General features: G+C 41.0%; 1 protein-coding gene across 1 annotated transcript; it reads left to right on the top strand.

Moving 5' to 3' along the window:
* Positions 1-3408: 3408 nt before the first annotated feature.
* LOC143340341 (very long chain fatty acid elongase AAEL008004-like) lies at positions 3409-12810 on the top strand. The gene is made up of 4 exons (XM_076762170.1): positions 3409-3564; positions 9609-9860; positions 10230-10473; positions 10722-12810. Exons 2-4 carry the CDS (start codon positions 9609-9611, stop codon positions 11222-11224), a joined length of 999 nt encoding a protein of 332 aa, XP_076618285.1. The 5' UTR covers positions 3409-3564; the 3' UTR covers positions 11225-12810.
* The last annotated feature ends 400 nt before the right edge of the window (positions 12811-13210 follow it).

The following is a 13210-nucleotide window of genomic DNA, read 5'->3' as shown; positions in this document are numbered from 1 at the left end:
TTCGCCGGGTCGGATGGATTTCTTTGCGGATCTGCAACGAGCGAATAAATATGCAAATAAATGAAATCGAACGAACAAAAATACGAGAAACTGTTTCTTTTGATTGACGTATCTATTTGCGTAACGCCCTAATAATATTTTCTGTTCTTTATACGATCGAATAGAAAGGGTGGCTCGAAGGAAAGGATCGATGTCTCTCTTAAAGTCGAAAAGTGGTTAAATTTTAGTTTCGTAAAAATCGTGGCTAACCTCGACGAGAAAATTTAAACGGAAGACGAAGACGTGACAACAGAAGTTGTCGTTATCCAAGCAACGATTATCGCAAGTTTGACCAGCGTTTCAGCACGCGTTCATTTATTCGCAGATTATCGGGTTTACGAAACGATCTTCGACGTAATTTATTTCAATATACGCCATGTTTGAAACGCACCTCGAAGCTTATCGCGTCGTGAAACGTTCGTGCAAAAGGATATCGAGAAAGGTATTTTTAAAAACATGGTCGAATCGGTAAGAAACTCGATGTTTGAGACCTCCGAGACCTGACATTAAATACTAATCAACGGTTGATATTCCTTTTTGAAGCGACGCTCGTTAGCATAACACCAATCGACGTTTGTTGCTACTCGTTACATGAAGTAGCATGAATAATTCACTGTTGATGCATTAAAACCTACGTCACGAACAATGAATTCGAAAATCTGAATCTTCAAACAGAATCCAACGCAGAAGTGGCCTCTGGTTTGTTGCGTTTCGCATTAAATATCCGTGGGTTCGTTATTGAAAGAGCTCTGATTGGTATGCATACAAAAATGGCAAGTAAAATTCCTAAAAGATCGAGCAAATAAATTGGCCATCTTAAAAATAAATTTCGTGCTGTTATGAACGCTGATATAATCGTATTGGAACGTCAGAGAAATGCGTATTAAACTGTTAGAAAATATTTGTTATCAAAAAGGACTTCACTGAAAAAAAACAGTAAGATTCTTTGCGTGGGTCCCACAAATCAAAAATTGTTGGCCAACTAACTAGTTCCTGATCCTGGTTTATTTTCAATGTGTCCGGACGCAAGTAGAAAATGTGTCTGAATTTTTTTATATAGACATTGTTACATACACGTTAAATTTAAATTGATTACCGAGTTTATTATACGTTCTAGTACAATTAATAATTTTTTTGCACCGAGTTTGCTACTGGCGTAACTTGTCCCTCCTTTTGGAGAATGACCTACAAAAAAATAGCGTACCGTTATTTTCGTTATAAAATACATCGGGATGCTGAAGCTATTTTTACGTAGAACATATTTTCGAATTTTCTGCCATCAGGGAATTTTTATTATGCGAGCATTGTTTCCCTTGAGCTTTAGCACGCTGCCGAAAATCGACAGTATCGCAGTTCGTAAGTCGTCTCATTTAAATTCGCACTACACCGTTAATTTTTCGATCTCAACAAAAATATTCTACAGACACTCACTAATCGAAAAATACAACAAAGAAAATTTTTTTGAAATCTCTACAGGAAAGAGGCAACTTAATGTCCTTGAATGCTACTGGCCAATTAGAGGCTAGTTCCGAAAATTTTCGATCGCCTCTTCTACGTTATAGAGTAACCATTTTAACAATCAAACGATACAGAAAAAGAAAAAGAAAATCTTCTGACTTTTTACTATTAGATAAAAGAACGAACTTATATCTTTCTATTTAAAGTACCATTGTTAAATAGAAGAATTACAATATCGTCTGGCATTGTAAAATGTTTCGTTGTGAGTTACAATTGCAAATGAAGCAAAAAATGCTATTACTTGAGGCATTATTGAGTTTCAAGCACGACGCGAGTGTAAACGAGTGTCAGCCACTTCAATACAATGCATCTTGTTAAACAGGTAATTATTCGAAGTCATAAAATTGCTTGCGATTGTAATCTCTAATAAGAAATAAACGCGTGGGGGCCAAAAAATTCGTCTTTCAATATATTTTCAAGCAAAAAATTATGTTACGCCGTTGTTCGAATAATTACGAACGATGTCTCCTCGTTCGTTTACGGGGTCTTGCTTATTCGGTTACTTGCGTTTAGCCAAACATTGTAATTTATCGCTGTGGGCTCTCATTTCCCTACCTTCAACCGTGCTTCCGTTCACCGTATCTCCACCGATTATACTCAGCTAGAAAAGCATTAGCTTCTACAATTTTATGTTATTCATTTTCTTACCCAACAATTCCCCTTTTTCGATTAAACACGAGAGATCCTTCCAACAACAACGAGTCGTTTAGAAACACAAACAATGCATTCCGAAGATTCTTTGCTCGACGATCACTTACGACGCATTATTGCACAACCAACTTTATTCAAATATTAAGCCGCCTCGGATGTTTTTTGCGCGTTCGTTAACGTTAAATTTCATCGGCTCGATCTTCGTTCACTTTTGATCCAAACTGCTCCAACGGGAATGTTAACGAAATTCAGTTACGATACATAATGCTAATATGCAGACTATAATAGAGCGACGGCGACGCAAAAACAGTCGCAAATGTATTGGGGAACTTGGAAACAATTGGATATCGTTTTCAAGACAAAATTAATTCTTCAAATTAACGTGGCTCAATTAAGATAAATTAAATCGACTGTAATATTTATTCGAATTAAACTCTGTCCCTGGAGAGAAGGAATTGATTGGTTTAGTTTTATGGGATGCTCCCATAACAGTTGCAAATATACTAAGAAACTTGGAAACTATTCGATATCATTTTCAAGTCACAATTAAACTCTTTGAAACGTGACCCAATTAAGATAAATTAAATCGACTGTAACATTACAGTTGAGCTACGTATATGGTCTCCTCAAGATCCAAAATAATTTCTTAAAAAATTCGCTTCTCCGGTAAACGATATTTACACCAGTCTGTGGACGATCCTCGCCGATTAGTTTTACCTTTGCACACGATCTGTTTAATCCGTTAACGCGAGAACACCACGCGGAGGGAGTTGGCCATCGTGGCTTCCGGTGGGGCGCACTGTTAGTCCGTCACTCGGTGGTGGAAACAATTTTATCGGGGGTAAAAGGGATTCCAAGGCGATCGAGTGAGGAACAGGTTCCCGAAAGTGGTGCCTGGGGATCGTCTGGCAAAAGGTACGAATCCCGACGCGACGCAACGAGCGGATAGAACGCGTTTATCCCCTTCGAGGAGTGGACCACTAATTGTCCTGTCGTGTCGGTTGGCGACCACAGCCGAACACAGCGTCGTGGGCGCGCGGATGACCCTTGAACGATCGAGAACAATCGACAGTGATCGGAGGAGTGACAATTGGTTCCGATGGAGGTTGGTGGGGTATGGTGTTGTGCCTCGCGACACCGCCGGGCAACGTGCAGGTACAGGTGTCACGAGCTTATGCCGATATAAAACACGGTTTTCATGCTGGGCCTTCAGTTTCCACGAAGGTGGTCAAGCACGAGGTGCTCTCTTCGACGCTGGGTTCAGAGATCGATCTCGACGTAGTGGTGGTTCCGCGTCCGCTGCAATTAATTAACGACTTTTAGAAGAATAACCCCGGAGTGCCCTTCGACCTCACAGTGAGTAGAATCGATCGTGACCGTGCATCCCCCAAAACGTGCCGTGGCCATTGTTCTTGCTCCTCTTTTTCTCCTGTTCCTTTTTTAATCTGGTTATTTCAATATTCTATTAATCGACCGGGCACCCTTTGAGAAATATCTGAAAGTTTATGTATTATACGTCGTTTTATGGTTTCTGGTGTCGTCTGTTAGGTGACTGTAAAGTTTCTTCTTCTGTGCTGATTATTATTTTAATCGTGGTTCGAAAGCTGTTAGTTTGAAACATTTGTGCGGTTCATGGGGGATGCTGCTATTTAAAAACACTGAAAAAAAAGTATGGGAACTCGTAGCACAGAGGAAATAGAAAATTTCACGAGCGTCATTTCCGTTTTATTTGTTGCGGAAATAAATAGATGTGCTAGAAAATTGATCTTGTGGTCTATATTAATGCGTTCTTTTACCATTGTCGGAATCGTTATTTACAATGTGAAACATTGATGCAGCAAGTATGATATTTGACTTGTGCTTTTTCTAATCGTTTCCTGTTTGGTGCGTTGCCTACCAGTGGAAGAACTAATCTATAAATTTTCGTTTTGTTCCTAATATTTTCATAATATAGCAAACATTTCTTCAAGAAATTACCGTTTACTGGGCGACGAAGTGTTGACCATTGGTAAATTTAGACGCGTCGTGTGACTTCCCGACAAAAATTAGCACGATCGTGTTTGAGCCCGATACAGATACTGGCCATATAGAATAATTACAACTACAATAAGAATGATAAATATAAAGAAATTAAAATATAGTATAATGACAACGTTTGTAGATTACTTGTCTCGATATACTTTCGCGGTTCTCGATCAGTGTGACTTATCGCCAACGTGATTTATCTCTGTGTTTTGCTTTCAATAAAGTTGTTACGACAAATATTTTTGTAACGTGCCTCTTCGATCATTCATAATAGTATCTGCAAGCAATTATTGACTGTTTGCTAATTAGCTTCTTGTGTTTACAGCACTCTGTCTCTAGCAATTAAGGAAAACTAGATCGCTTTCGAAGTATTGTTCGAACATCCATAAAAAAAATAAAACGCGGAATAAAAAGCAACGTCACTTGGCAAATCTTCTTAAAATTTTAATTACTATTTATTTACGGGCGTCCATAATTTCTTCGTTAGAAGTGGCGCGACTAATACAAATTAACACGTCTGTCTTCGAATCTCGGTCCTCGACGTGACGTAATCTTCAAACAAAAATGAGGAAGATCTACGATCAACGTCCGGTCGATCGCGGGATCAAAGTACAGGTTTGCCTACTTGACGTATCGATCGTCCACCAAGTCGATTTTAGGCGGCCAGTCCTCAAATTTTCGTGGACGATAATCGACGCGATTTCGTTTCATTAGCGGATAAACGTCAGGATTGGCACTTCGGGAATTATTTGCTCGTCGAATATTCCAACGCTTCCGTGGTTACAATTTCCATAAGATATAATTGTAACAGTATTCGAGTATTAAAGTAAACTGCCACTGAGCTGATTTTCTACTTAATTTCCGAATAAAAACATTATTCTCGACGCGTTCGGGAACAAATCCCGCGCAGGATGTTTTCTCCAGCGGCTTCTACCGAAGTGAAAAAATCTAATTTGACTCCGGCTGCAGCCCTAATAAACATATCAGAAGGATGCACCTGACCAGCCAGCAAATGGCAGTTAAGAAGGGAATCGTCAGGCGAGAGAGCAGCGATTTCAATTGCATCACGCGACGCCTGCCTCGCAGCCTTGCGTGTTCGCAGGCTTTACATTGCAAATATATTTCCTAAGTTGTCTATTTCACGCGCGTGTCGCTGGTTATTCTTCGTTCCCAGCGACTCTTTGTGAAAATCAGATAATAAAAACGACGATACGGAGCGGAATACGAGTCTCATCTGTCGCTTGAAACGAGACGAATTCCAAATCGATCGTTGACAGTCCCAACTCGTCGAAACACAGATTCACGGTAGCTAATTCGATTGCACTAAAAATTAGCATACCTCCAGTACTGTTCTCTTGTTCGATTCGAATTCAAATTCAAATTCAATTCTAGCTATTTTCTTTCGAAAACCAACTTCTTCTCAGACCAGATTCGTTCAAGCAGAGTTAAACAGTTCCAACACTTATACTTGGACGAAGAAAAGTGGTAAAATAAATAAAAATCTATACGACAAAGATCGGAAACATTTGGAAACGTTCGTTTCCTCGAGCACGGTTTCCTGTTCGAACTTTGAGCCCATCGACGCGCCTTTGTAATCGTTTTGCTTTACGATCTCTTCCCGAATATCTTTTTTCCACCTGCATAATTAAACAAATTGGCTCGTATTACCTGTTTTCGATCGCTTATTTTTACACGAAATCGCGAGCAGTGGGGGCACCCGTCCCGTTACTATTCCCTAAAGTCTGCTTGGCTTTGAATTAGTCGAACAGGTTGCTTATTCACACAAGAAAGGTAACGGAACACTGTTTCGCAGCGGGCCAAAATTCGCTGTCGAAGAAAACAATCGATTTCTTAGAATATTTTTACGAGCATTCCTAAGGATAGTGTCTACAATTTTACGAGCGTTAGAATCCAAAGTGTCAATGTGTATAAAATCTTTTTACACATTTCTAAAATCACTATTTCGTGACTCGTTAGTAATTCGCGTTGAACGTAGACAGATTGGTAGAAAAACAACGTCGAAGTGACTCGAGCAGACTTCGCTCTTAATGATCTTATTTCACGTGGTGCAAACTGCACCGAAGTAATTGCGAAACGAAGAACTTGTCGATCGTTCGATATTAAATCAGAAATGCCAGACCGATCGACGAATTTCTATTCTGGAACGGATCACTTGCAAAATCGAATCGCAAATTTGAGCCACGCCGATCGCTTGTGCAACGGGGAATAAACACCGCCACGTGTCGGTGATCGTATTTTTATTCCGCTCGACGGTGACAGATTATAGGAGTCCGTAAAATGAAATCGTGAATTTTCGATAGATCAAACGGTTGGGAAAGACGAAACGACGATCTATGCATATTTAGTCGATCGTTTCTTCTCTCGCCTTTAAAATTAAATATAAGTATGATAACGTCTGTTTTACAATCTTACGCGTTAATCATAAATTTCCGCGTCTCTCGTAAATGTCACAAATTCGATATTAACACTCGAAGCTGATTAACTGGCTGTTTGAAATTCTTGTTCTCGTGTTAATAAATCTCCAACGTTCGCTCGAGGCTCAATTTCCTTATTCGATATTATGTTTCCTCGCACAAAACTAATAACAATAAAAGAACCTTGCATCAAAAACAGAAATGCACGAATTTTGGGCGCGCAAAACAACAGGGACCACGAACCACGTCGCAGTAATACAGCAAGAAAACCATTGGGGATCGGGAAAGTATGAATTTAGAACGGCAAGATATAGTAGAAGAAATTGACGAGAAAAAGTAAAATGGCGTAAGAAAATATCGGTTGAAACACAGAGATACTGATAGAAAATAAGTTTCGACAGAGAGTCGGTGACCAACGTGGATTTCGAAAGGTCTCAGTACAACGTGGATAATCTTAATCGAATTTAATTCTTGTTTTAAAAATTAAAAAAGATACAGTTCGTCCAAGTTGCGTGAAGCGCCATGTATAGCGCGTTGAAAATAGTGTCTGGAGGTTGGTTCGCTTTAATAAGTAACCTAGTAAGGCTGTCGGAGATTGCCATTGTCGGAGTAACTGGTTCTACGAGGACAGCCAAAGAACGCAGAAGGTTGACGTAGATACCTCAAAAGGGTATTAAAGAAAATGTGACTTGTTAGAAGCCATAGGCAGTCTATCACAGAGTTTATAATGTCGGCTGGAAACGTGACGCCGGCTTTTCTATGTCGTTTAAGCGTACGCGTGCGAAGCGAGTCGAGAATTTACAAGTAGTATGATTACGTTGTAACACGGCCGATCCTAGACGGGGTGGAACAGAGAAATTTGCGTTTAATCCTTTCCAATCGACTGCGATACTTCGATATTATGCGTAGACCGTGCGACTGGAACGTACTCGATTCGAGAAAATGCGAATTAGTTATGTGGGGGGCCTTGGAATCCTAATCGGCGAGCATCAGAAATCCCTGAAGATTTGATATTCTATCTTTCGATATTCAGACGTCAAGAAAATATTTGGGAGCATCGATCTCTGGGGCGAAGGATGAATTTCTGGCATAAGCGAGCACGAATCGCGGAGGAGCAAACCGGGTTGCATGATCCAATGGCGGAGGATTCTGGACGGTGGGCCGCATTTTTAAGCGACAGAAACGAGTTCCTCGCCGGTAGCGATGGGACTGATACGATTACGTATTTATAACACTCGAGCAAATCGATCCAAAAGCACTCGAACGCCAATTATCGAACGTATCTAAATTTTAAATATCAATTTCGAAGCATCCTGCACATACGACGTCGAATTAAAACTAGCATTTAGATCGTCGATTTACACAATCGCGCGATAAAGACATCGATAAATAGATAATTGCAAAATCCAATCAATTGTCTCGGGTCGTAACTACTTGCAATTGTTTAGTGCCGTTACAGGTGCATCGTGAAAACTTGGCCGTATTACCATATATGTTTAGAATAGTGTTACGCGTGTGAGTTTATCGGTAATTGATAGTTTAGGATCGTCGGTGTCGATTCGGGATTATTTCTATCGCTACCTGTCACCCGCTGCAGTTTTTTGCGAGGCCATCGGGCTTCTCCCTTGCAGCCCTAATCGCGCGATACTGCAGAAGGAGTTGCAAAATCGACGCTCGAAACGATCAATCTCTCAGATCCATATAACTTCTCGGAGAAGTCGTTCGTGATATCCTAAATTTCGCAAGACTAGCTAAAAAGCGTCCATTCCCGTGGATTTTTATAGTTCTAACTTGTCGTGTCGTTCACCAAAGAAAGAATCGTTGAACTGTCTATCGATGGACTGGGAAAAATTGCCTAACGGATTTGGAAACAATTTCTTTTCTTTTGTTCTTTTCTTTGGACATCCTCAATCGTTTCGAAAAAGAGTCTCATAAATCAAAGACTAATCACAGCGTCGTTTTATTTACCTAGATGGTGTGTGCGGATAATAACAGTAATAATAACAGATGTGACAGACCATTACGGATAGGCTAATTATCGATAACGAACCGGTCATAACGCGGACGTACAAACAGATTAAAATGACATAATAGAGATAGAGATTCTTATAAATACTACGTTCAAGGGGAAATACTCGAGTAAATAAATAATTACCACAAGCGTTGAATGTAAAAAAGGTATTCCAAATATGCTGCGTTTCCTCCAACGATTTAACTAAAAATTCTCGTTAAAGGAAATGCAATTAACCGAAGAACTCTCAGAAAAGAGGCGTGTCCGGTTTATCTAGAAATGAATATTGACAAATATCGGTAATGAGATAACACTGATGCAACGCCTAGCAAATATATTCAACTCTGACGTTTCGCTAGCAAAACAACTCGTCCATTGATTTATTGCAAAGATCGACGCATTGTCGATTCAAGGTACGCGACGAATACTGTTTCCTCGAGGCGTCGTCGTTTCCGACAAAAGAGGAGGAAATGAGTATAAAAAAAAATCACGCGTTCAAATTTCTAAAGTCAACGAAACGGTTCTGTCTGACGTAAATCACGGACTAACTAACGCGTTACGAGTGATTTGCATCGGTAATCATTGCTATTCCATGGCCGAAAGCTTTTTTCGTTTCATTTTTTTTTCTCCTAACCGAGCATTCCGAATCGATTCGTAAAATTCAATGTATAATCGCGCGTTTGTTCTTCGAATTACGCCCTGTCTGGCTACTCCGGAGATTTCGTAACTTTTCACATCGGCGCGGTTAGGCTCCTTTTACGTTCGATTCGTACATGGCTGTGAAGGATCGACATCTCGAACGAATTTTATTTTTATTTTGTTAAACACTCGATCGATCTTGAAACTCAAGGCACTTGTTTGCGACATCTTTGAAGTCTGATAATTTCTATCTCTCCCCTCGAGTGAGCCATTCGTTCGTTGAATTGCAGATGGCGAAGCTTGTGCAAACCGTGTACGATAGCTATCGGGACCTGATGGACAACAAGAGCGACCCGAGGGTGAACGATTGGCCTATGATGAGCGACCCGTTACCCACCCTATTCATCTGCTTGTTCTACGTTTACTTCGTTAAAGTGTTAGGCCCCAAGCTGATGGAGAACCGCAAACCTTTCGATCTCAAGAACACCATGATCCTTTACAACATTTTCCAAGTGGCCTTCTCCACGTGGATGTTCACCGAGGTAAACTACTTGCACAAATCATCCCTCGCTAACAAATGGAGGTCCCAGAGTTTGACATCTTGATGTATCGAAGCTGATGGCTCGAGACTAAAGTTCCTTTAAAATTGATCAGCTTCGATACATCGGTGGATTGGATCATCTTCTTGTAAAACTCGATCTCAGACAGAGGTTCGTTAACCCGTCGACTTCCGGAGTTATTTACCAACGCCATTAATATTTCGATAACCGTCGTTTCTCAAGGCCTGACGGTCTAATACGTAAGAACGAAAGTACGTCCTCTGCAGAGACCAGAGATTCTCAGGTTAGGCTGATGATCGAGGATTTTTATGGTGTCTAAAACTCTACGTTTGTTTTCTGTCTGTTTCGCAGTCCACGGTGAATGGATGGGGAGGCCATTATTCGTTACGTTGCCAACCAGTGGACTACTCGGACGACCCAATGGCGGTACGAATGGCACATGCTTGCTGGTGGTACTACTTCTCCAAGTTCACCGAGTTCATGGACACGATCTTCTTTGTCTTGAGGAAGAAAAACGATCACATCAGCACTCTCCACGTGATTCATCACGGTATCATGCCAATATCCGTCTGGTTCGGCGTCAAGTTCACTCCCGGTAAGTGACTTTCTTCCTTTCTCCTCCCGTTTTCAGCGCTTCATCGAACGTGATTTCCTGCTTTATGGTAATTGGCCTGGAAGAGAGCTTGTATCTGTGACGCAAATTATGCAAATATTTAAGCTCTAACTTGGTCTTCGTGTTGTAACTCTACAATTGTTAAGTCCATTTGCAAGGTCCTCAATTCCCAATCCATGGTTAAACCCGACTCAGGATGATCGTTAAATCGTACGATTTCCGGCTTGTAGGCGGTCATGGCACGTTCTTCGGGTTCCTGAACACGTTCGTGCACATAGTGATGTACTCTTACTACCTTCTGGCCGCCCTCGGGCCGAAGATCCAGCCATACTTGTGGTGGAAGAAGTACCTGACGACTCTGCAGATGGTCCAGTTCGTCCTGGTGATGATCCACGCGTTCCAGCTGCTGTTCATCGACTGCAACTACCCGAGAGCGTTCGTCTGGTGGATCGGTACGCATGCCGTCATGTTCTACTACCTGTTCCGGAACTTCTACATCAAGACATACGAGAAGAAACCTCCCACAGCGTCGAAGAAGAAGATGTCGGAGAGCTACGAGAACGGAGTGAAGGATCGCAAGGAACCGTCGACGCAGAACGAAGAGAAAGAGAACGGCGTGATCTACGCGAACCAGTACAAAATGGCGACCGGATACATATCGGACAACGGCCTGCGGAACCGTGTGTTTATCGATAATCGAGGCTTCAAGGAGCAAGACACGTTGAAACCGTGAACATCGCTTACGAACAAAGACGATCAGGCTGGACAGTGTTCTGGACTCGCTCGTTGATCCCCGTTTACGTCTGTCTAAATTTTTCGCGAATTGTACGCACACGTACGCAGATCGAAAGCGTATCGACGAGCGAGAATCGTCGAACGAAGAATCGAATCAGCCGGCTCGTTTGCCCCATTGTTATTCTGCACGCAGGATATGTGCGTATGAAATTACTATTTTCACGCTTTCTGTGCGTGCGTGTGTACATGTTTGGTTGTATGTTCCAGTGTAGTTTATATATGTACAAAGAAATGCATGATAGGGTAAGGAGATCAGGGATGGACAAAGTTACCCGAGCGGATGGAAATTACGAGTAACGAACGAAAGATCGAATTAAAATTATTAATTACGAAAGTGAAGGTGGACATTTATACGTTTGTTTCGATGGTTATATAATTTTGTCCAACTTTGGTTGCTGAAGACGTCGAGTTGAGGCTCTTTCAAACTAATCCGCAGTATCTGGCGACCGCGATATTAATTGCACTCGTTTGCACTTCGTCTGGATGGTGTAATCATTGTAAATCCTTTGATAGCTCTGAGAAAAATGATTCAGAAAGAAAATGAACTGATGGAACTTTCAACTTTGAATACAATTAGAAGTATCTGGTTAAGTATCTGGAAGGATGAGCTTTTCTTTACTACTTAGACGTTCTAAAGATTATTTGTTACAATTTTTCCACCATCTCTGGGATAAATAATTTCGTTGTCCTTCGCTCAATTATGGCTTCCAGTCGCCAGCTATTGATCGTCTCCTCCGAAAGAGCCTCAACCAGCGTCGCGTTAGTTTAGGGTTGCCAAATGTTTTCTTAATCTCTGCGCACGATTCTTCTTAAGTTTATATATTAGCGATAGCCTTTCTCTCTGGAATCGAGTGCAAATCGTCGAATCCACGGACGTGTGGCGAGCTTTTACGAATCTTGTTGCTGTTCGCGACGTTACCATTGCTCAAATCGCTTTACGATCTCCCCCGCGTCGTAGGCTCGCTGCACGAAACCGGAAGTCCCCGTTCTCCCGCGATCCGCGTGAAATCATAATCGCCCGAGTCTTAATTCCGATTCCCATAAAGCAATCTTAGAGTTAAGAGACACGTGGATGACAGTTTTTAATCTAAAGGTCGATGATCTTCGAACAACGGATTCGAAACAATGAAAAGGAGCACTCCTCAGGCATTATGATCGAATGACGAATCGTTGAAATCGTCGTTTCGATTTTGTTTAATTTATTCGAGATGATACTTGGCCGCAAGCATATTTCGTTAATTTTTATGAGACAGCAGCCTTTACCGCGGGTGTCTACGATAGTTACGCTTTCTTATGACCGCGCACACGGTCAGTATTTATAATCGGCACAGAATTTTATTCGTCGAATGGTGGAAACGCAGAATTTTTGTTGCCTAACTCCGAGAAACCGTAGACCCAATGTGATGAGAGCTACACTTTCAGGGCGTAGAATAAGTAATTTTGTATAATACAGACAACTCGTTGCAGACAAATGATGTATTTATTTTATGACGATTAAACTGTACCGTTTTTAATGAACAAATACATCATGCGTTTATCTGTCGCCATCTACGATCCTTAATAAAAATTCCTCAAACTAGTAGTACTACGACAGACGAGGTATATAACTTGATATTTTAGTAGACTGTCAAACAAATTTATTAACAATGAGAAAGAAATTTTAAAGAAAAATCGTCGAGGGTAGGAGGACAAATTTTTCGACGAAAAAAAAATATTTCAAATCGTTCTGGAAAAATTATTCTCGATTGGGGGGTCAATTGCAAGCATTTTTGGTCAACAGATATACCCTCGAAATCCTACTCAGTTTCAAGAAAAAAATTCCTTACCGAAAATATAATTTCTGACCAGAAATGTCTGCCCGAATTTTCATGTGAATCTTTAAAACGTCGTAACTCCTGAACGGATTGAAGGATTTTATTGTTTC

The sequence above is a fragment of the Colletes latitarsis genome, chromosome 3 (assembly GCF_051014445.1).
Source record: "Colletes latitarsis isolate SP2378_abdomen chromosome 3, iyColLati1, whole genome shotgun sequence".
Taxonomy (NCBI): Eukaryota; Metazoa; Arthropoda; class Insecta; order Hymenoptera; family Colletidae; genus Colletes; species Colletes latitarsis.
This window is presented reverse-complemented; position numbering and strand designations above follow the sequence as displayed.

Bases quoted from the DNA above. Each gene is read 5' to 3' on its own strand.
- LOC143340341 (XM_076762170.1), top strand. From the start codon at position 9,609: ATGGCGAAGCTTGTGCAAACCGTGTACGATAGCTATCGGGACCTGATG. The intron at 9,861-10,229 runs GTAAACTACTTG...TCTGTTTCGCAG, and splicing joins CCACGTGGATGTTCACCGAG to TCCACGGTGAATGGATGGGG. The intron at 10,474-10,721 runs GTAAGTGACTTT...TCCGGCTTGTAG, and splicing joins CGGCGTCAAGTTCACTCCCG to GCGGTCATGGCACGTTCTTC.